The sequence below is a fragment of the Olea europaea genome, chromosome 7 (assembly GCF_002742605.1).
Source record: "Olea europaea var. sylvestris chromosome 7, O_europaea_v1, whole genome shotgun sequence".
Lineage (NCBI taxonomy): Eukaryota > Viridiplantae > Streptophyta > Magnoliopsida > Lamiales > Oleaceae > Olea > Olea europaea.
In genome coordinates, this window is record NC_036243.1 from 7807065 (window position 1) to 7829572 (window position 22508).

Sequence of the window (22508 nt, forward strand, 5' to 3'; positions counted from 1 at the left end):
AAATATCCGACTTTATCTCAAATTGCAAAAGTTATTTTGGCCATCTCGGTATCTACTGTGGCATCCGAATCTGCTTTCAGTACTAGTGGTAGATTTGTTAGTCCACACAGAAATAGACTTCACCCCAAAACGTTGGAGGCTTTAATGTATGCTCAAGATTGGTTATGGGCCGATATTCACGGTACGATGTATAGAAACATTTGCTTTTTATATTGTTTCTTTTATGAATTTTCTTATTACTAATTATTTTATTTTATTAATAGCGAATTCTGCGCCATCTGCATATTTTGGAAGTTGTTCCAAGATGAATGATGAGGAGGTAATTTTATTTATTACATAATTTAAATTTTAATCATCGTTATTATGAATTTATGATGATATTAAGTATAATATTTCTTTCGTTTTTCAGGATCCATCTTCTACAATCTCTGAACCTGTCGATGAATGAAGTTATAAAGATGGAAAAACAACAAATTTAATTTTGGATAAAGAAGTGAAAGTTAGTTACAATGTAATTGTATTTGTAATTGTTTATTTTCGGATATTGTTTGTTTAGAGTATTTAATTTGGATGTTAACGTTTTTAAATTGTGAATTTGAGGGGGGGGGAATGTTACGGGGCAGTAAACGGGGCGTGACCGTGCCCCGCCCTACCCCGCCTAAGGCGAGGCGGGGCAGGGGATGTTTCTAATTGCTGCACTACTCTACAAATATCGGGAGATGTACGTGAAGCATGCGAAGCAGGGATTAATGGAGGAGATGATGGTTATAGAATGACATCATATGTGTTAGGAAGATGAAATTTTAGTTGGTAGCTTTTGTGATCTGTACACACATGGCTTTTTATATTTTTGTCGTTGTTTCTCAAGTGGATTGTCTTGTTGCTATGTACACGAAATTTTACGTGTGAAATATATGACAACATCACTTTTTAAATTATAAAATCTAGTAATTGTTTTCCACAGAAATTGCTTTCGTGAACTGTTATATTTTGGTCACAGGTTATTTTGGGTTTATATCCACATGGATGGTCACATTTGAAGATTGGTCACAGATCATGAGTTGCTTTGCACTGGATTACCGATTACATAATCACAAGCGGTTACTTTACATGATCTTTTATTATTAGAGAATGTCACAGATAACTTAATTTAGTGGTACATAACTTTTTTTTGGGAGTCAAATTTAATCCTTTTTGCGTTATTGGTCACAGATAACTCTATTTTGTGTCACATGTCATCACATTATGTCTCAAAACTGTTAGGTGATTACATGTATTTATTATTGGTCACATTTACATAAGATTTAGGTCACATGTTCATCATATTTTGGTCACATAGTTGTTACGAAGTCATATCTCAATTTTTTTTTTCAAACCATTGGTCACGTCTTTGAAATTTGATCACATGCATATATATGATTCATCAGGTCACAGTTCTGAATAAGCAATGACCACACAATGCAATAACAGCGTTTATGTGTTTGACATCAGGTCACAGGTCCTGCTATGTGAGGAATAGGGATTCACAACCAACTAGATTACATAACTTTTGACCATGTCTGAATGATTGTATTAACAAACAAATACTCAGACTCAAATAAGATTTTGCACAGTTGAAAAAACAATGGATTGCATATGACGTCAATCTTGTATTACAAATGAATGTTTCAAAAACACAATGGTCACATATATTCAGCACTATTGGAATGTATTGCATTGACTAATATTAGCTCAATGGGACAAGACTGGAGCATCTCCTACGATTGTGACCATGTCCTCCACAGCGCCCACATTTCACTGTTGGTTTCCCTTCTCTGGATGATCTCTTCCTCTTCTCAGTTGACCTTCCACAACTCCATTTTTGGTTAGAAGCTAAGACAATTTCATGTTGCACTTCTTTAGACAATGTCCATTGGCATGGATTTCCAACAGGATATATAGAGTCTTCGTATGCGTTCAAGTATGCATCACGTGTGTAATAATAAGAATAGAAAGTATATGGATCCCTTTTTGTATTTGCAATTACAGCCAATGCCTGTGGACATGGTAACAAATCAACTTGCAACATCCCACATGTGCATGTCTGTTTCTTAATATCAACAACAAAAGTTGTCTTATCACTGCTAACAGAAAACACTGACTGGTTGGAAGGAAAAACCTTGGAGAATATAATCAAATGGACAAATTATGTCACTTCAAACAAGTATCTACCCAGCAGTCACAGTCTTGAGGTGTATGTCACAAATTATATATCTGAGTAAGTCACAGTTGCACAATTTAATGTCACAGAATTATATGAAAAGGTCATATGTAGTTGCACAGTTTAATATCACAAGATTGTATAGAAATGTCACATGCATTGAGTTGAGGTCACATATATAAAAAGCGCATTAGCATACAAACATATGTTATCACAGATGTGAATTTCAAGTCACATTAGTTCATGCAGCTATCATATGAGTAGTTGTTATCGTCAAAATTAAAACTTACCCTTAGGTTCTTTAAATTTATACTCATTTTTTTGATCTCGTTTTCGTATTTGCTTGTCAACTTTGTGAAAGTCCCATGCGCATTGTCTCTGTGTTTACAAAACCAGTTTTGCGTAGTTTGTCGTAATGACTCCAGTAGGGATACGATTGGATAATTTTTGGCTGCCTTTGTGACTGCATTAACTAATTCCACGATGTTCAATGTCATTGTTGAATATCTATTTTCTAGCATATGGATTCGTGACCACTTTTCAGGTCCAACCTTAACCTGCAAACATGTATTGCATTGAGTAATATCATATAACTACAATATGTAACAATTCCAATGTTTTGTGAAAATTTTTATTGAAGTATTGCAATACCAGGTAAGCACTAATCTTCTGATTCATTGTGTCTAGTTGCCGCATATGATATTCAAACTCTTCCAATGTGTAAACTCTGACAGCTGAATTGAAAGCTTGTGTAATGTTTTGTCCAGATTTCCCAAAATGTGACTTCAAGTTCTGCAGCAAATGGTACGAACATATACCATGATAGGTTCCCAGATACACATGTTCTATTGCATTCTTTATATTATTATGCCGATCTGATACAAAACATAGCCATTATCTGTTCTCGTACGCCTTTTTCAGGTTATCTAAAAACCATCTCTAAGATTTATCGTTCTTATTATCTCTAATCCCAGATGCAAGGACGAATACACTGTTACTTGCATCTTGCGTACATACTGTGAAAAGTGTACCTCCGTAGTGACCATTCAAGTACGTACCGTCAACCACAATTACAGGCCTACAGTGTTTCCAGTCGCGTATTGATGCACCAAGTGTCATAAAGCAATATTTGAAGCGATTGTGACTGTCAACCTCCAAGTTTGTGACCGTCTCAGGATTCTTTTGTTGAACCATGTAGAAAAACCTTGGTATGTTACCGAACAAATCGGTCGGATCACCTCTTATCATCTTTAGGGTTTGCTCACGAGATCTCCACGCTTTCAAATAATTTAAATAAACCCCATAAGTATGCAACATATCACTGCATATATCCTTCAGTGTGTATATAGTACGAGATGACGTATACTTGTACTTGATGTTAGAGGACAAAACTGTAGCTGATAGTTGCCTGTGTGACCCCAGCACTACATTTGATGCACACGTGTGACTGCCAATCTTCCGAATCTTAAACAGTTCTGTTTTACCCCATTTGGATGCTCTGCATATCCAACTACATCCCTCTTATGAGCACCTCACAATATATTCTTTCTTGTCTGACCGCTCTACCATAAACTCAAACATATTCTGTATGGCAAAAAGTGACAGACTTAACTTTAAAATATCTTTATCATAGAAAACCTTTTCTTCTTCGACATCTCTACCATCTGCAACATAAACAACTGTGATTTCGTTGTCATCAATGTGACCTATATTTTCAATTGTTGTTTCGCAAATGTCTGATGCTATATCCTGCAACGTACATAACTCACCAACAGCATGTGGATTAACTGGCAGTGTGATAGACAGTTTATCTACTTCTACCTCTGCAACATCAATGATTAATGGGTATTTAGTAGGTTTGCGCTCCATATCCTTGAGCATGATGTAAGAGAGCACATTACTTTCATTTCTAATTTTAATTGGAGGTAAATCTTCATTCAGTGTGTACTTCAATGAGACTGCTATCTTTGTAGGATCCAAATCGAACTCCTTCATTACTGTGTCCACAAGGTTTACATATCTGCAATTTCGATCTACCAACACCAAGGAAGTTTAAGATGCATGCAACAAGCACACGTGCAAGTACACCATTTCTGCAAATTAAATTTACATTTGTTAGTGGTCTAGTGATGAAAGTGTAACGATTGACAGAGTTTGTGTATGAACTCCTAAAATAATAGGCATGCACGTTTTCCATAATGTCGAATGCATGGTAGAAACATAAATCACAGTTTAGGAATTACAATTCACATACACAATGTATGCGCATTAGTCACATATACAGCGTGCACTTAATTTTACGAGTGTTTTCATTCATGTCATATTAGTGTAAGAATGAATATAACTGAATATCACATGGGTCACAGATCATGTAACTCAATGGTCTCACTCAGATTATGCGCAGTAGTTCTATATACTGAGTGATTCAGGTCACATTCTTCAAAAAATGAATCACAAAAAATATGAATTTCAATATTGTTGAGACACGTTTTAATTCATTCATCACATGTCTCATATGTGGCATTCATATTACATTACATACAATACACGCATTGGTCACATAGTCAGATATCAGATCATTTGTCGAAGTACGTACCTGTACTCTATTTTCAGCGATGATCAGGACTTATGTGACTAATGTTAGATTTCTTATGCTGCAAATATGACCGTATTAATAAATTGATAATCGTAGTTTGAAATTCAATGATTATTCTTGTCTCTCACAATTGTATTCGATTAGCCGAACACAAATTCGGAGTATGTGACTCGAAGTTTCAATCGCGGGTGAGATTTTGAAATTTATCATCGAAATCAGTGATAACCGTTACCTGCGTCGTTATCGTCGGCGACCGAAATAGGATTTCACGATGAGAACGCAGAATGCCAGCTGAATTTTTCAATTTTGGGATGTCGATTTTGTACTGAAATGAGTCATGATATAGAAGGGAACTAGGCGTAATTTTAGGAAACGGCTGTAACTATATATATATACACACACACTTGACTTTTGAATCTTCAAACTATGCACCTGATATATGCTTGGGTGTATACTTAGTGTCTGAACTATGGTTTTTTCCCTCACTAAAACTCATTAGTTGGTTTATTCATTTATATACTTTAACGTACAAAATATGTCATTTTTAATGACAAATATGAGTCCAATTTCAAGGCCTCTCAATGGATAAGATTATTGGGAAATTGTTGATGTTTTGTCTTTTGTTTTGTAAGATAAACATTGCAACTTTGGTTGTTACGAATTTGAACTTCAATATCGCATTCTACTTTTTGTTATTATGATTTATTCATATATTTATATAGTCAAAGAAGAATAACAAGTACAAATTGAAAAATGGGTCAATTCGAAGTTTGAGGACTAATTGGAATTGGTGAGCAAATAAGGGGACTAATTTCTTGAAAATCATAACTTGAGAAAATTCCCATAATTGGAAAAATTTCATCATTAGTCCCTAATTTACTGTATGAATAGAAGTTGGTTTTTTTTTGTTTTTTTTGTTTTTGTTTTTTTTCATAGTTGCATAGTCAGTCCTCACCGATGAAAAAGTATATCAAAATTATGTTATATTCATAGAAACATGACTCACTTCAAATCCCATTGCACCAGCCTAAATTGAAAAACAAGACCTACATTTATAAAGTTGGACAAATGAGACCACTTGACTAGTTTATAAAAGTTTGAAAATTTCCACGATTGGATATACTAATGGTGCCACTATAGCAAAGGTTGTGGTTGTGAACCAATTTGTTTATTTTAAAGGTTGTGTGTTGGTTCACTGCGTGAACAATAAGTTGATGATCGACATTGCAAATTTCCGTAATAATTTCGACCAAGAACACTCTATCTGGCCAAGTCTCAATGGGGACAAATTAAACTACTAGTTTTCACAAATGTAAACCATTAAAATTAAAACAAAAAACATTATCTAGAAAATTACAATCCTTTCCCTTCTGTTTTTATTCACAGACCAAATTTGGACCTATAAAATTGAATAGATTATGTAGCAAGTAAAGGAATAAAAATTAAGTGGACAAGAGCGAAGCTAAAATTCTAGCCCAACGAACAATGGATTATTCAATCTTCATTTGCCACGTGGCAGCTTGAAATCTTGATTGTGTGGCCGTTACGAATTCAAAAGCCAGTCCAATTTGTGTACAATCCTCATATATACACTCCTCCCATTGCACTTTGCCTCCTCACAGTAGAAGCTCCTGCTTTAATTCAGTACAAAACTTTTCATTTACTATTATTACATCCGTCGGATCATCATTGGATATTATGGCGACAGCAGTCTCAACTGTCGGAGCAGTCAACCGTGTACCGGTAATTAACTATCTCTTTGTTTTCATTGAACTTTTAAGTACGTAAACGTAAACATTAATAAACCCTGCTACACAACTCAAAATTAAATCTTGGGTTTAAATTCAGGCAGAGGTGCCGCGACCTCGGCCCTCGATTTTGCAGCACATGGGGCCGACGCATACATAATCAATGGCCGAGGTGTTGCCAACACCTCGACCTGTCAACAAGATCTGTCAATGATCGTGTTTGACTGACAAATCCGAACATTAATATTGCATAATACAACTATCGTCATTCCAATTAGTTTTTCTTTAGTTCCGTCTCCTACGGTCCACGTATCAAACTTTTGTCGCTGCACTTGTAGACTCCATAGTTTATTCTTCAATTTTAGTACTTTCTCTGTTTATATAAATTTGAAATTGGGTTTATCTGGTTTAACGACTTCGTCTGAAAATTTAACCTATTAGAGAAAAATAATTATATTTAACCTTCGACAGGCCAACTTGCGAGTTTCATATTCAATTTCTTAGTCAAAAGTCAAAAAACATTAAACTTTCACGCTTGGTTTCTAGTGTAACTTAAAGTTTGAATATTTAATTTTTTTTTCATACTAGGGATAAAAGAGGATAAAAGATTAAACCGTTAGCTGTAACATACATTTATTTTGCCATAGTAAATATCTCAGTATTCTTTACTTTAATGTCGCTTGTATAACAACGTAAAGTATACTTGTCATGCTATGGATTTGGGTACACCAATTCCTGCAGATGAAGCATGTTATTATGCAAATTTAATCATATCTGGGACACTGATCTCTCGATAGATGGATTATATGGTACTAACAGTATTAAAAACGTTTAAAATAATCCAGTGTAGTGTCCAGTCGTGTACTGCATAAAAGAAATGTCTTTTGGTGAGAGAGATATATGCAAAGCTTTCTTGTTCGTTTGCGGATGAAAAAAATGCAAGAATTATTATTATGATCCTTCTCTTGATGCAGCTGAACTTGCATGGATCTGGGGCCGGAGCTGCAGTCCCCAGCTCAGCCTTCTTAGGCAGCAGCTTGAAGAAGGCGAATTCGACATATGTTCCCAAGGCCTCATCAGGAAATTTCAAGGTTGTGGCCGAGATTGATGAGAGTAAACAGACCGATAAGGACAAATGGAAGGGTCTTGTCACTGATGTTTCCGATGACCAACAAGATATCACCAGAGGAAAGGGTATGGTCGATTCACTCTTCCAAGCTCCCACGGGAATGGGAACTCATGATGCAGTCCTCAGCTCCTACGAATACGTCAGCCAAGGACTTCGCACGTAAGAACAAAATCACTCATTCTTAAAATTAGCTTTCCTAAGGCTAAAGAGGGAAAGCAGGAGGTGGGTGGGTGGGGTATTGAAGACTAAATTTAAATATTCTAACCACTTAAGTTTTAGCTTAGATGGTGGTACTAAAGTACACAAAGATCCAAGTTTAAGTATCGAAACTACCTATAATGCACGTGAAGAACTTGAGCCGGTCTTGTTTCTACAGGTTCAACTTTGACAACACCATGAGTGGATATTACATTGCTCCTGCCTTTATGGATAAGCTTATTGTCCACATCTCCAAGAACTTCATGACCTTGCCTAACATCAAGGTGTCATTTCCTGGTTTCAATTACAACTTGGGAAAATCTAAATCTATGCAATTCAAGATATTATAATGTTAATAACTGCAGGTTCCTCTTATCTTGGGTATTTGGGGAGGCAAAGGTCAGGGTAAATCATTCCAGTGTGAGCTTGTGTTTGCCAAGATGGGAATCAAGTGAGTTTGTTAATTTTACATGATTTCCATTTCAATTATATTCCGTTCATAGTTTCTAACAGTCATGACATTGTGTCAGCCCTATCATGATGAGCGCCGGAGAACTGGAAAGTGGAAATGCAGGAGAGCCCGCGAAGCTCATCAGGCAAAGGTACCGTGAAGCGTCTGACATTATCAAGAAGGGTAAAATGTGCTGCCTCTTCATTAATGATCTTGATGCCGGTGCCGGACGTCTTGGTGGAACCACCCAGTACACAGTCAACAACCAGATGGTTAACGCTACACTCATGAACATTGCTGATAACCCGACCAACGTGCAACTCCCGGGTATGTACAACAAGGAGGATAACCCCCGTGTCCCAATCATCGTCACTGGTAACGATTTCTCAACACTGTATGCCCCTCTCATCCGTGACGGTCGTATGGAGAAATTCTACTGGGCACCCACCCGTGATGACCGTATTGGTGTTTGCAAGGGTATTTTCCATACTGACAATGTTCCTGATGAAGATGTTGTCAAACTTGTTGACACTTTCCCCGGTCAATCCATTGGTAAGCCACCTTCCAATCACACAAAACTGGCATTTTTATCAATGCAATTTGTTTACCGATCAAAAAAAAAATAAAAAATAAAAATGAATTGGGATTGTTCCATGCTACATGCAGAGACGATTCTCAGACAATTTCAGGCCTTCAAAATAATTGAAAATGAGAGAAAAGTGGAATGAAAGTTCTCAAAAAATTTAAGGACTTTGCCTAAATGTACGGCCTTAGGAAGCCATCTTACTTACCTACCCAAATGTTGAGCCGCCTCTGACTACACGAGTGTATACGATGAACAACAGGTTGATTATGTCGGTTATCTTCTTGGTTTTATGTGCAGATTTCTTTGGTGCTTTGAGGGCACGAGTGTATGATGACGAAGTAAGGAAGTGGATTGGTGGTGTCGGAGTCGACAGCATTGGCAAGAAGCTCGTTAACTCGAGGGAAGCACCTCCAACATTCGAGCAGCCAGAGATGACCCTGGAGAAGCTTCTTCAGTATGGTAACATGCTTGTCCAGGAGCAGGAGAATGTGAAGAGGGTGCAATTGGCTGACCAGTACTTGAGCTCTGCTGCACTTGGAGATGCTAACAAGGATGCTATTGAAAGTGGAACTTTCTTCAGTTCCTAGAGCTCTTGCTCCTACAGGCCTGGATAGGAGGTTTGTATTCAGATTCTTACACAATCTGAAAAGCAAATCAGCTTATCTGCTTACACTATTTAAAAAAAAAAAAAAAAAAAAAAACCTAAAATTTTGTCCTACCAAACATGTCGTATCTGAATTTTTTATGCTATTTATGCAGGGAAAATAATGTTCGAGTGCCTTAAGGTTGTACTGATCCTTATGCAACTAACTATTATCCCACTGCAAGAAGTGATGTGGAACCTGCTTGCTTCTGTACATTTTAATTGTGTCTGTGTTGAGTGGAAATGAATTTTGTTATTTTTTTTTTTTTTTGGGTGTCAATAATATTGGTACCTGTTGTTCCTTTGGATTGTTGTCTTGTAATTTTGTGTTTTCTTTAATGAAGTCTCTTTCCTATAAAGTCAGTAGTTGAATGGAAAGGGGAAATTGCAAACATCTCTCCCTCTTGCAATTATGTGTTTCCCCTTTATTTGCTAGCTCAGTTGTCAACGGAGCCCTGCAGTCCCATTTTAATCTAAAAACTCGTAAAATGACAAGTTAACTGTAGACATAAAAAAGGATAAACACCAAAAATAGAAAGAACAAAGAAATAAAATTCATCTTCTTCCTAAGTGTCGGATTTTCTTTCTTTTCTCCTTTAGGATTGTGGGATGTAGATTTGCTGTTCGGCTTAATGTTGTCTCGGGTGGGTCGCTAAGAGTAGAGTTGGTCAGGAGTTCTTTAAGGGTAAATTTATCATTATATACCAATTTAACGAATTTTAAGGATAAAAGCCGTGACCACGGAAGGTGGTAGCTTAAATAATAAAAATGGAATGTTGGAGATAAAATTGTCTAAGGTTGAAAATATAAATGCAAAAGAAGATATATGTTGAGGACAACGACGGTCAAAGATGGAGTTAGGAGAGGATAATATTTTTTGGCATTGAAAACTCTCCTTCCTCGACAACCACAGCCTATTCGTGATGAATTTATTCAACAAGAATGTGGTAGCTCGACCAAATAATTGAGTAAAATAAAGAACAAATAAAATCAGTATGTGGACCCATGTGCTCATTTATTTATAGAATATGAGGACTGCATAAACAAATTTTAAAACGTCAAAAAAATAAAAATAAATAAATAAAATAAAATTTACAATGGATTTTTTCTTTAACACACAAAGACTTCTGCACTCCATTGCAGGAGGTGATGATATCGCCTATGTTTGATTTATATAAAATTAGATTGTTAATAAATTTTGATTAAAGTTGATGAAATATATAATTGAGAAGTTTATAAAAGTTGTGAATCCTATAAAATATGTGGTTGAAAATGAGTTTTAGGAAATGAAGGTCAAATACGGACGAAATATGTGACGGCGAGGATTGGGGTAATGGTGACGGATTTTACAAAGCTTAGTTCTTCAGGTCCAGGTAATATAACCTCTATGAAAAATATTTCTCTAGCAACAATTTCTTCAGGATCAAATCCCACAGTGAACTCTAATGAAGCAAATCCATCCATGGAACCCGAGGTCATTTTAGGCTTAATCTCTGCTGTCAACCTTGCTAACCAGATATGCCAAAGTCATAGGCAAGTAAAATTACCTAATGATCCACTGATTAGAAATTCAAGATTTCAGTTTATATGCGACCAGATGTTTCTGCTTTGCCAATATGGTGTTTTTGAATGTTGTTACTTTGCTAAATAAGGCATTTAGATCTCCAATATTATATGTCTTTCCAATTTTCGATATCTTTTTCTATCAATATGTTTTGGCATATATGTTATAATCGGGCCTAAGAATTAAAGAACTATAAAATATGGACAATATAAAAATAATAGATCACACAATAAATAATATTTACATGGATACCTAAATCCGGGAAAACCACAGACGGGGATAGAAAATTCACTATAATCAATAGTAAGGAGTTACGAATGATCTTTTTAAACCAACTAATTGAACGTTTGGTCAATTCCAATATGTGTTGTACACCACATATTCATAGCCAAAGAATCCCTAACATACTAGGATAATTAATACATAAAGAGCTTAACACAAGGTGAAGTCCCAATACAATGGGTAAAACCAGTAATAAAGAATTTGGGATAAAATAAGAGTCAAAAAACTACCAAAAAGGGGAATAATTCTCCTTATCCTTCTTGAACTCCTTCAAGACTTCTTCAAGTCTACTACCAACTCGCAATAATACTCCAACAGTATATCCAATCAAATATTCAACAAGAATTCGAGTCACAGCCCAATTCTAACAATATAGCCAGAGACTGTTATTGACATTTGATGAATAAAAGACTAGCATACAAGAATCAAGTTGAATTAAAGTACACGTATAATAAAATCGTGCAATTTTCCTATTTTTATTTTCTTTATGCGTATATTCTTAAATTTAATGTAAAATTTATGGGACTTTGCTAAACAGATAACTTGAGTGCATGTTTGGTACGCATTATTAACACTAGACAATATAATTCCAAAATATTAACATTTTTTATTTAATAGTGTCTAGTATTATTTAAATTAACCTTACCAAATATGTCATATACATTAAAATAGACCTACCTTACCAAAGATGTCACAATGCAATAGAGATTTTTATGCTTCTCACAACGCTCTTAGGTTGTTTATGTGTTTCTTGATTAGAGAACCGCAAGAATTGCATCTCATATTTCGTTTTTTATTTAACTATAAAATAACTCAGAAAGATTAAAACTTAGATTACTCTCAGATCTATCAAGTTAGACCATCTATAAAATATTGCTTAGATTATCAGACTCCTTATATCACGTAAGCTCTGAATTGAAATAAGGATTGGCGTAGCTATAGAGTATAAGATTCCTTATATCACGTAGCAACTAAATCGGTAAATCCTTTAGTGAAACCAAGAAAAAAAAAATTATTCCAAGGGAAATAGCTAGACCCGCAACACTTATATGACTTTGCAAGGCTATGCTATTTTACCTCCTGGACATTCTCTTGTCGCGTATGAACTAGCTGTTGCGTGGAGGTGAACTATCCGAATAATTCTGTTCATTGACTAACTTTGGCTTTCATCAGTTGTTCTCCCTCCAAGTCTAACGATTGTTGAGATTTTCTACACTTGCTGAACACCATTTTTGTTCAACTACTTATTTTAAAAGCCCAAGAATAACTAATTAAGAGGGTGTGAATTGGTTTTTAAAATTTTTCGAAGAATTTATCTAAATAAAGACTAAATAAATTAATTCAAATAATAAACACAAATATGCAAGCGATAAATAAAATGGAAAAGAGGATGCAAACGTTATAATCGTGAAAGTTCGATCCAAAGTAATGATCTATGTCCTCCATTACCAAACTCTTCGGCATAGGTACTGACTTTTCATTATATTGATTGACCTATGGTATAATTCAACCATTTACGATGCTTTCAGTGACTTACAAACAAGGAGCATCGATTCTTATACAATATTGAGTTTTAAAGGATCTCAATATGGCTCACACTATTGAGCTTTCACGTAACCTCAATACGATCCACGCGATGACTTACAACAAAGAGCATCGATCTTTCTCCTATTAAGCTTTCGCAAGACATCAATACAACCCACAAGTTTAGAGCAATGATTTTACAATTGAATTTCTCTATTAGTAAATGGTACAAATGAATTAAATACTACTAAGAGAGAATAACATTTTAATGAATAGCTAGAAATGATAACTCAGTGTTTGATGAAAAATTTTGATAAATATAATAATTAAAGATTTGATTCAATCATTTAAAGTTTTTCAATGAAAAGGTGAAAAAATAAATAAATGCAATTTACGTTTAAATATCTTCTTAGTTAATAGCTAACAAATCAATTTTGAGAATGAATTTTTATCCAAAACTTGTAATGGTGGTAAGATCAAACACCGTTTCTTGGAAAGTCCCTTATTTTCATAAAAATAATGAAACGTTAGGCCTTGTAGGTTTATAAATGCACTTGAATTTTTTTTCGAATAAATTGGTTTAAATTGTGAGTTATAGTGCCTATTTGAAAGGGATTTTCCCAAGATTTAAAACCAATTTAAGAGTGTTGGGCAATTAAGAAATGAGGTCCATTGTAGATGTTGCTTTTGAGAGCCTTTCCACTAGATTATCATCATTTTCTAGAGATGGTAATCGTACTTGTTGGCTACAGTCACCTGTGGCTCGACCTTGAAAATATTAGAGCTGGCTCCGCTCAAGTTCGGACCGGCCCGTTTAAATAAAAAATAGGGGAAAATACATAACTACAATATTTAAGTATATGGTTTCACATTTAACAAACTTTAAAAAATATTTCAAAAATCAAGTGATAAATTACAACAATATATTACATATATTTATAACATATTATTATGTATAAAATTTAGGAAAACCAATTCCACCAAATTCTCCCACTTCACGAATTCTCTCTCCACAAATGTCCCAATCCACCATACCCACTCCCATCAACCATAATTCCGTGTTGATGAGAGGTCAGAGGAGGGATTTCACTGTTGTGGATCTTTGGACGGCGACGATGGAGATAGTGTTGAAGGTGAGGATTGAACGGAAGATTGGAAGACCCAATCTTAATCGTTCGGCCATTGTCATTGCTCAAAATCTAGGGTTTTAATTTCTTTTGTTTTCTCGTATACCATTTTTCTTTCTTTAGCTTAGAGTGAGAGAGACAAATTGTGACTGTCGATCTTGCCGAAGGGATTTTTCAATAAGTGTGACGACCGCACCTTTTTTGGATAAGAAGTAAGTGATGCAAATCCAATGACTCCGCCACCGCAAACCTCTACTTTTTAAGGTGAATTTGGGGCGTAATGAGAGATGATGCGGATGAGGAGCAACAAATTGACGTTGTAATTAGCATTTTATCGGGTTGTTGGTTTTAGCAATGGAGCACATGAACTATACTCACTTCTTTCTCTCTCTTTTTTCTTCCTTTCCCATTTTTGTTCTCTGTTCTCTGCTACCCGTTTGAGCTTGTATCAAATGGAGGAAATGGGTCTAAGTGGATGCTGAATATTAGAGCACTAACTCCAATTTTGCCAAGGAAGCCCCTCATTTTCTATTCTATAAAACATTTGGTCAATAACTTTCAATAATAAATAAGTAAATCCTCAAATTTCTATCTAATGTTAAGGGATTAGCAAGTGATACTCTAAACTTAAAATGGAAGGGAAATTGTGCGATGTATGACTAATAGAAATAGTATGGTTTTTGACAAGGAAAATTAGTGAACATGATTGATTAATTGTATAATTTGTAAATAATAAATATGATCATGTATGTCGTAATAAATAATTATGTGATTATTATGTCTTAGCTGTGATTTTTATATGATTAGGTATCTTATAACATTTGATATTTGTAACTAAGTATGTGTAATTTGTTATTGTTTGTAATCAAGTTTGTGTAAGTTGTTATGTTTTTGACTAGATCTGTGCAAACTATTATTGCTTGTGATCAAGGTTGTTTTCAGTATGATTGTCTGTGACTAGATTTATCTTAATTTTGATTGTATGTGACCAGATATTTCTTAAATGTAACTGCCTATGATCAGGTTTATCTTAACTTTGATTGTATGTGACCTAGTATTTCTTAAATGTGACTGTCTGTGACTTGATCTTTCTTATATATAACTTTTTATGACCTGATCTATCTTAACTTTGACTATATGTGACTATTGTCTTCTTGACGATGACTGTATGTAACTATGCTTGTGTTAACATTATTTTGTGATCTGATGTATGGACAATGACTTTTGTGTGACGAATTTTTTGTTAATTGCAACTACTTGTGACCTTCTATGTAATTACGGTGACTCTTTGTAATCAAGTTTTTGTTATTTATAATTATCCGTGACAAAGTATTTTTTTCATCGTGAATGTCTGTGACTTGTAATAAGTTCATCATGATATGTTATCTGACTGTGATCTATTGTTCTTTGACTGCAATTTCTATTATTTGGAGACCTATTTTAGGCTATAACATATTTACAGGTCACAAATTAATTAGTCACAAATCACAAATTTTATAGATCACAATTTATCTCACAATCACAAAATATAAAATTAATCAGTTAAAGTTATTTCTCGACTATAATTGATCAAAACTTATTTTTTAATCATAAATTTTATATATCACAACTTTTTATCAATTGCGAAGAAACAAATTGTAGGTCACAAATACAAATGTAGTTATAAATTACACATTTTTAGGTTACAATATTTATTGGTCCAAAATTACTTAATAATCGGTCATAGTCGCTCTTCAAACCACCCATACTGTCCCACTACCACCGTCACCGCCAAAGAACATTGATATCATTTAAAGTTTTACCAATTTTATTCTACCCAAAATAATAAAAAAACAATAAGAGCCATAAAAATCGAGTAAAATGTAATTTCTAAACTAAATACAGTCAATTTCATGTTGATCACCGTATAATTAAGTCACTCAAATTTATTCGTATAGAATTCCCATCATCTCTCACAATTCAAGCCCGCCCCCCAATTCATGCCTACCAAATCACTAAAATTCATTCCATTTACAACTGTAGCCATTGCACTAGCAATAGTAACGATATCTTGTTACTTCATTTTGCAGTGCAGTGTGAGAGTTTGTCTTAACCATTCTTCACATGCTTCTCCTCAAACTTTTAAAGGAAATTAGGGATTATAAATTCAAGTTCATTATTACGTAAAAAGACACAGTCAAATAGTAATTAAATCTACCAATTTTGTTTCAATCCGAAAAAAAAAAATCAATGATAAGCCATCTGATTTCTTAATCCAGACCGTGAGCACTCCCAATGGCGAATCTGGATGGGAAGAAGTAGATGATGAATCGCCTCCACTTCGACTAGATATATCGTTGGATCTTGTAGGAGCAATGGCGCTCATGACTTGTTAGTGCCCGAGGGATGAGTGGAGAGGGTGGCTATTAGATACAGAGACAGAAATTGAGATGATATTGTGTGTAATATCCATTAGGCTGGGTGGGTTTCCACGGGGTATTATTATAAATGACCTGCTACTATTCATTTTTGATAAAATGTCTATTATACCCTTAATGAAATAATTTATCATATATTGCACAAGATATCCTTAATTTATTGGGATAGTTTTAAATTCCTCTATTTCTCTCATTTCGAGTTTTAATATATAATTTCATCCTTTGATCTAATAAAGTTTGAGAATTTATAATATCAATATCTGTTATCATATCTATGTCTGTTCCAAAAGGTATTTCATATTTTGAGATACTTTTCTTTCTTTTTTCCAATTTATCTATTATATCTTGTATATCTTTTATGATTATTGACCTTACAATTCCTTTAGCGAAATTTTCTAATAAGTTTTCTTTAAAACATTTTAATATTTCTTGTGATGCATATAATTGTTCTTGATATCCTATCTTATCAATTTCTTTTTCAAATTTAATTTCTTTTTTATTTTTAACAACCTTTTTTATATTATATGGTCCTCTCTTATATTTGGGCTTTTCCATTTTATAATTATTCATTAATAATTTTTACAAATTTTTAGAAAAATTATTTGTTAGATTTTTTAAGGACTAAAAAAGAAACTTTTTATTATATAAAGGGTTGGTTGTTAAATTTTTCCAAGGATATTTTGGGTAGTTTCAAATTTCTAAAAAAGTCAAAGGTCATTTTGGAAAAGGTTATATACTATTTGGGCCATTTTCATGTATATCCCGGGTTTCCACTGAGTAAATTGCTAAACCATCTTCAAAATATATTTTTATATAAATAAAAATATAATTAACGCCTGATTTTTTAATAAAATTAGTAAAAACTTGATTTATGATAATGTAATCTTAAACCCATGTTTCCCGATAATTTTCTCTAAAAAATAATAATTTGCAAGTGGCCTGTTGGCAGCGATAAAACTGTCTTAACTGGCAACTTCATAGCTGTCTGTTAAGATAGCTATTTAGCTGCCTTAGATCAGAAGTTAACATAAATAAATAACTCGTTGACACCCCTACCATTTCCAAATATGCTAAGAATAGTTAAATATGATGGTTGAAAGAAATGTGTACAAGTAATTCAAAGTAATAAAAAAAGTACTATAGCCTTATATCATTTTTTGGTGATAGTTTTTAGAATTAATCTAGTTGGCCAGGTTCAATGACAATGTTGGTGACAGGATTTTAAAATCTCGCTACAGTGAATAAAATCCCGCTATAGTGCATAAGAAAAACGAGGAAAAGAGGGGAGGGAAATGATAGGGAAGAACTCTCTCTTACACAACCCCAAATTGAAGAGCTCTCTCTTACACTTCTAGCCACACCACCCCAAATTGAAGAACCCCAAAGGAAAACTATCTCTCCACCCCCTCGAATAATGCTCGAGATTTTCAGTGTTGATTTTTCGACGTTGATTTGTAGTGTTGATTTTTCAATTTCTTGGCGATTTCGGATTGAAGCAACGCTTTCTTGCCTCGTCTTTCTCCAACTACGAAGCTTTCATAGCTTCGCCTTATCGTTTCGTGTTGTCCAGCACCCAGCAGAAAAAGTAAGGTTGAAAAACGAGCTCATGTTCTCCAGCTCCGACTCCACTAGAAAATTAGTCTAGCCGAACAAGGCCCAACATCACGGAGGTGTGTGAAAGTGCTATTGGGTTTATTAGTAAAAGGTTTTTTTTTCACTAGAACACAAATAACTGTGTACAGGTGTGAATGTCGATTGTGATGTTGCCACCTGTTGTAATGAAATAGTAGTATTGGGGTTATTAGTTAAAGGCTTGGAACCATAATAGAAATAATTGTGTAAAAATTTTAAACTGTTGGTTGTGAATGTAGGTTGTGATGTTTCTAGTAGTTGTTGTGAAATAGTAGTAACCTGGTGATTGTGATGTTGCCGCCGGGTTAGGTAAAATACAAGTATCTTGGTGATTGTCATGTTGCTATTTCATTATGAATTGTTTTGGGTGACATAGTATTGAACATTTTTATTGGTTGTGTTTTTACCTTTATGAATTTCTGCCCACATTGATCAATCTGTTTACTGTTGCAGAAGGAATTATGGATGATGTGCAAAACAATTGTGATGATATTATGGTTGAATCTGACAATGCAAACGCAAACAAAATGGAAGGTGAAATGTTAGGGGAGGATGGTGTGATAATGCCCGAGGTGGGTATAGTGTTCAAAGATGAGATGGAGATGTTTGAGCTCTACAAAAAGTATGCCTATGCAATAGGCTTTCCTGTGAAGAAAAGAAATTCCAAAAAGGGAGACGACGGAGTCGTGAGGTATGTCACATTGACATGTAGCCGTGAAGGCCAAAGAGGCGTTAGTACCGGCCGTCCATTGAAGCCTCAGCCAACAATTCGTATAGGTTGTAAAGCCAGGATCTCTGCATCTTCAGATATCCTTGGAACCTGGAGAATTAACATGGTCCACCTTGACCATAATCATGAAACAAGCCCATCAAAGTCAAGATTATATCAAAGCAATCAGGAACTGAGTGTGCATGTCAAACCGAGGCTTGAAGTGAATGATATGACAGGAATTCCATTACACAAAAGTTACAACTCTGCAGTTGTAGAAGCAGACGGATATGAGAACATAACGTGCATTGAGAAAGACTGTTGGAACTATATAGAACAAGTGAGGCGACTAAAGCTTGCGGAAGGAGATGTCGCGGCAATACAATCATACTTCTCAAAAATACAAGCTCAACGCTCGGGTTTTTACTTTATTATGGATGTGGACGACGAGTCACGATTGAAAAATGTTTCCTGGTAGACAATCGTTGTAGACAATCATATAAAAAGTTCGACGATGTCGTTACATTCGATACTATTTATTTGACTAATAAGTATGAAATGTCTTTCGCTTCGTTTGTTGGTGTCAATCATCATGGGCAGTCAATATTACTTGGTAGTGGTTTGCTGTCGAATGAAGATACAAATACTTTCATTTGGTTGTTTCAAACATAGCTTCAGTGCATGTAAGGTCAAGCTCCACAAGGGATAATTATGGATCAAGATCGAGCCATGCAAAATGCAATTCAAATTGTTTTTAGTACGAAGTATAGATGGTGCTTGTGGCACATTCTAAAGAAGTTGCCAAAGAAGTTTGGCTACCACGTGGAGAAGGCTTCAATATTTGGGGCTATACATAAATTGGTGTATAAATCACAGTTTGTTCAAGAAGGTGAAAGTGGTTGGAGATTAATGATTGACACGTATTGCTTATAGGATAATGATTGGTTATCGGGATTGTATGAGAACAGAGTTTGTTGGGTTCCGTGCTATTTCAAAACTTCTTTTTGGGCTGGGATGTTGACGACATAAAGAAGTGAGAGTATGAATGTGTTTTTTGATGGATATGTGCATTTTAAGACATCTCTCAAGCAATTTGTGGAACAGTATGAGCGTGCACTGAGAAGTAAGGTTGAGAAGGAGTTTCAGGCCGATTTCAGGTCGTTTTCGTAAATGGTACCTTGTGCAACGCAATTTGAAATGGAACAACAGTTTCAATCAGTTTACACCATCTCCAAGTTTAGGAAGGCCCAAGACGAGTTTACATGAAAGTTTATTGTGATATTATATCTACATTTGATGAAGGTCTGGTGAGCACATATGAGGTAGAGGAAGTCCGTATGACTGATGGCCGTCGACGGAAAAAAAATTCCTGGTGTCATTTGAGAGAGAGAAATGCGAAATCATTTACAGCTGTCACTTGTTTGAATTCCGTGGAATAGTGTGTAGCCATGCACTAGCAATTCTGAGCCGTAATGATGTGACCTCGATGCCAGAGAAATACATACTAGGTAGATGGAGGAAAGATGTTACTAGAGCTCACACGAGAGTTCGAGTAAACTATGAGGGTCTAGTTACTACTCCTTCACAGTTGAGATACGATGCTATGTGTCAAGCTTTTGCACAAGTGGCAGACCTTTCTGCAAATGATGAACTGTGGTCAGAAGCTATAATGGATTGGATTAAAAAGGAAGGTAGTCTCCTTATGAGCGCAAAGTCCAATCATAAAATTAACATATGTTCACATCATGCTTCTGAAGTCCCCAATAATTGTATTAGTTCGCAAAATATGTCGAGCAGGAGCACACTGGATCCGAAGTCGGTACGCAGAAAGGGCGTCCCAAAGAAACTCCGACGCAAGAGCCCGTTGGAGTCCACTTCTAAGAAATCGAAGGTATTTTTAGTGATTTGCATTACTCCATATTGGATTTGAAGTACATTTAGTATTAATCATTTCGATGCATATGTAGAACGCTTCGACATCAACATTAGGGAAGAAATTGAGGCAGAGTAACGCGATCAACCAGACTTAGCCACAACAACCCATGTCATCACCGTTCCCTTGTCACAATTTTCCACCAACACACCATCATCAAATGGGTAAATTAGCTTATGCAGTATGTGAGGTAGGATGTCAAAAAGTGAATTTCTACACATCAAAAATAATAAATGAATTTCTACATTTTATTGCATGATTGTATTCTGTTTTGTGCTTAAGAATGGACATCTACTTTACTTCACTGTCAGGAAGATTTGTTTTGAGCTTTTGGATTTAAAAGATGCGGTCTAGAACTTGTGTAGTAATACACTCACAAAATATTCTGCTTTTTTGAGGTAAGATTAATGAATTGATAAACAACAAAAATTTAGTGGGACGTAGTACTCTCTTTACTCATATTTTGTGTGTGCATTTTTTTCTCCTTGTGTACTTCTTCTTTATCCATTTAAATACAATAATAGTCACAATTTTCTTGGTATAGGAAAGTTAACAGATATAAGCTCAGCTAGATATATGATTTACCATTGCTAGAATTAATTCTTCATAGTATGCAAGTAATTACATATGTATGCACTACAAAATTGCAATAAAGAAAGTATTAGTCTACTTTGTCTATGGAATTAGGCTACTTCTTATTTTTATCTTGATTTAGTAATAGCTCTCAGATGAAAAAATATTCTTATCACGTATGTTAACTGTGCTTAGTAGCTTCATTGTAGGACATGCCATATATAACTCCAATAACTTCAGATGGTATTTATTTGAAGAAGATTAGTTGCAGCCAGGTATAGAAATGAAAATTGACAAAATATTCCAACTTTGTACTTACAATAATTTGAAGAAGATTACTTGGATCCCGGGTTTCTTTCAGAAGACATATTATAAGAGCTTCCTCTCTTGTGCTAGTAATTCACAAGTCTATCTGGGTAGTAAAAGGATATATATTCGTGACCATATTTGTACTAGTGTGGGCTTGAAAGTATGTAAGCTTATAGCATTAGAAATGACTTATTTGCCCTTTTTTTTTCCTTGTTTGGTTGTTTTCACTTCGTGTTTATTTTGCTGAGCCTTTAAAAGATTGTTTTTCTACATAACACTATGATTATCTCACGTGTTGAATGTCAAGGTTTCCATGAATTAGTCTTAGCATTTTTTGTAATCTCATTACCTCCTTCACAGATTTCAACTTGAATATCCAAGTTGATATAAGCAATGTGTGATTTTGCAAGCCGAATATAGCACTATGTAGTATGATATCTATACAGTTCAAAACTTCCAATAACAAGTTTTATATTTTTTGATTGAATAACTTTACAAAGTATGCTGCTAATGGTTCAATTGGTTTTGCAGTCTAGAGGTTCAACTAGAGATGGGACTGGAGTACATGGTAGCATTGTTAATCAACTCGTTACAAAGGTGTATTAATGATGATTACTTGTTCTGTACATAGTAAACTAGGAGGACCAACGAGTCAATGCAAGTCCTTCGCACTGCAGTAATGGCACTTCCTAGCAGATCGTCTGATGGATCTCCGTTAGAGTCCTGCCATTGGGCAGATGGTATCCCATTAATGTAGCTTACCATTAGTTCAATAGCAGGATGTGTTTTGGGAGATGGAAAATGAGAAGACAGGTTGACTACCTTATTTTTGGATGTAATAAATGTCTAGTTGATTTTTTATTTTTTTTTGGAAGACAGGTTCCATA

At 34.9% G+C, this 22508-nt stretch overlaps 2 protein-coding genes across 2 annotated transcripts; one reads left to right on the forward strand and one right to left on the reverse strand.

The window, feature by feature from the left end:
- Positions 1-1726: 1726 nt before the first annotated feature.
- Positions 1727-4195, reverse strand: LOC111397848. The gene is made up of 5 exons (XM_023024818.1): positions 3732-4195; positions 3232-3647; positions 2852-3075; positions 2635-2757; positions 1727-2158 (listed from the first exon to the last, which is right to left on the reverse strand). Exons 1-5 carry the CDS (start codon positions 4193-4195, stop codon positions 1727-1729), a joined length of 1659 nt encoding a protein of 552 aa, XP_022880586.1.
- A 2192-nt stretch (positions 4196-6387) lies between these two features.
- On the forward strand, positions 6388-9910 carry LOC111396871 (ribulose bisphosphate carboxylase/oxygenase activase, chloroplastic). The gene is made up of 7 exons (XM_023023458.1): positions 6388-6539; positions 7519-7832; positions 8050-8155; positions 8237-8322; positions 8402-8874; positions 9206-9525; positions 9668-9910. Exons 1-6 carry the CDS (start codon positions 6495-6497, stop codon positions 9493-9495), a joined length of 1314 nt encoding a protein of 437 aa, XP_022879226.1. The 5' UTR covers positions 6388-6494; the 3' UTR covers positions 9496-9525; positions 9668-9910.
- Positions 9911-22508: the final 12598 nt, after the last annotated feature.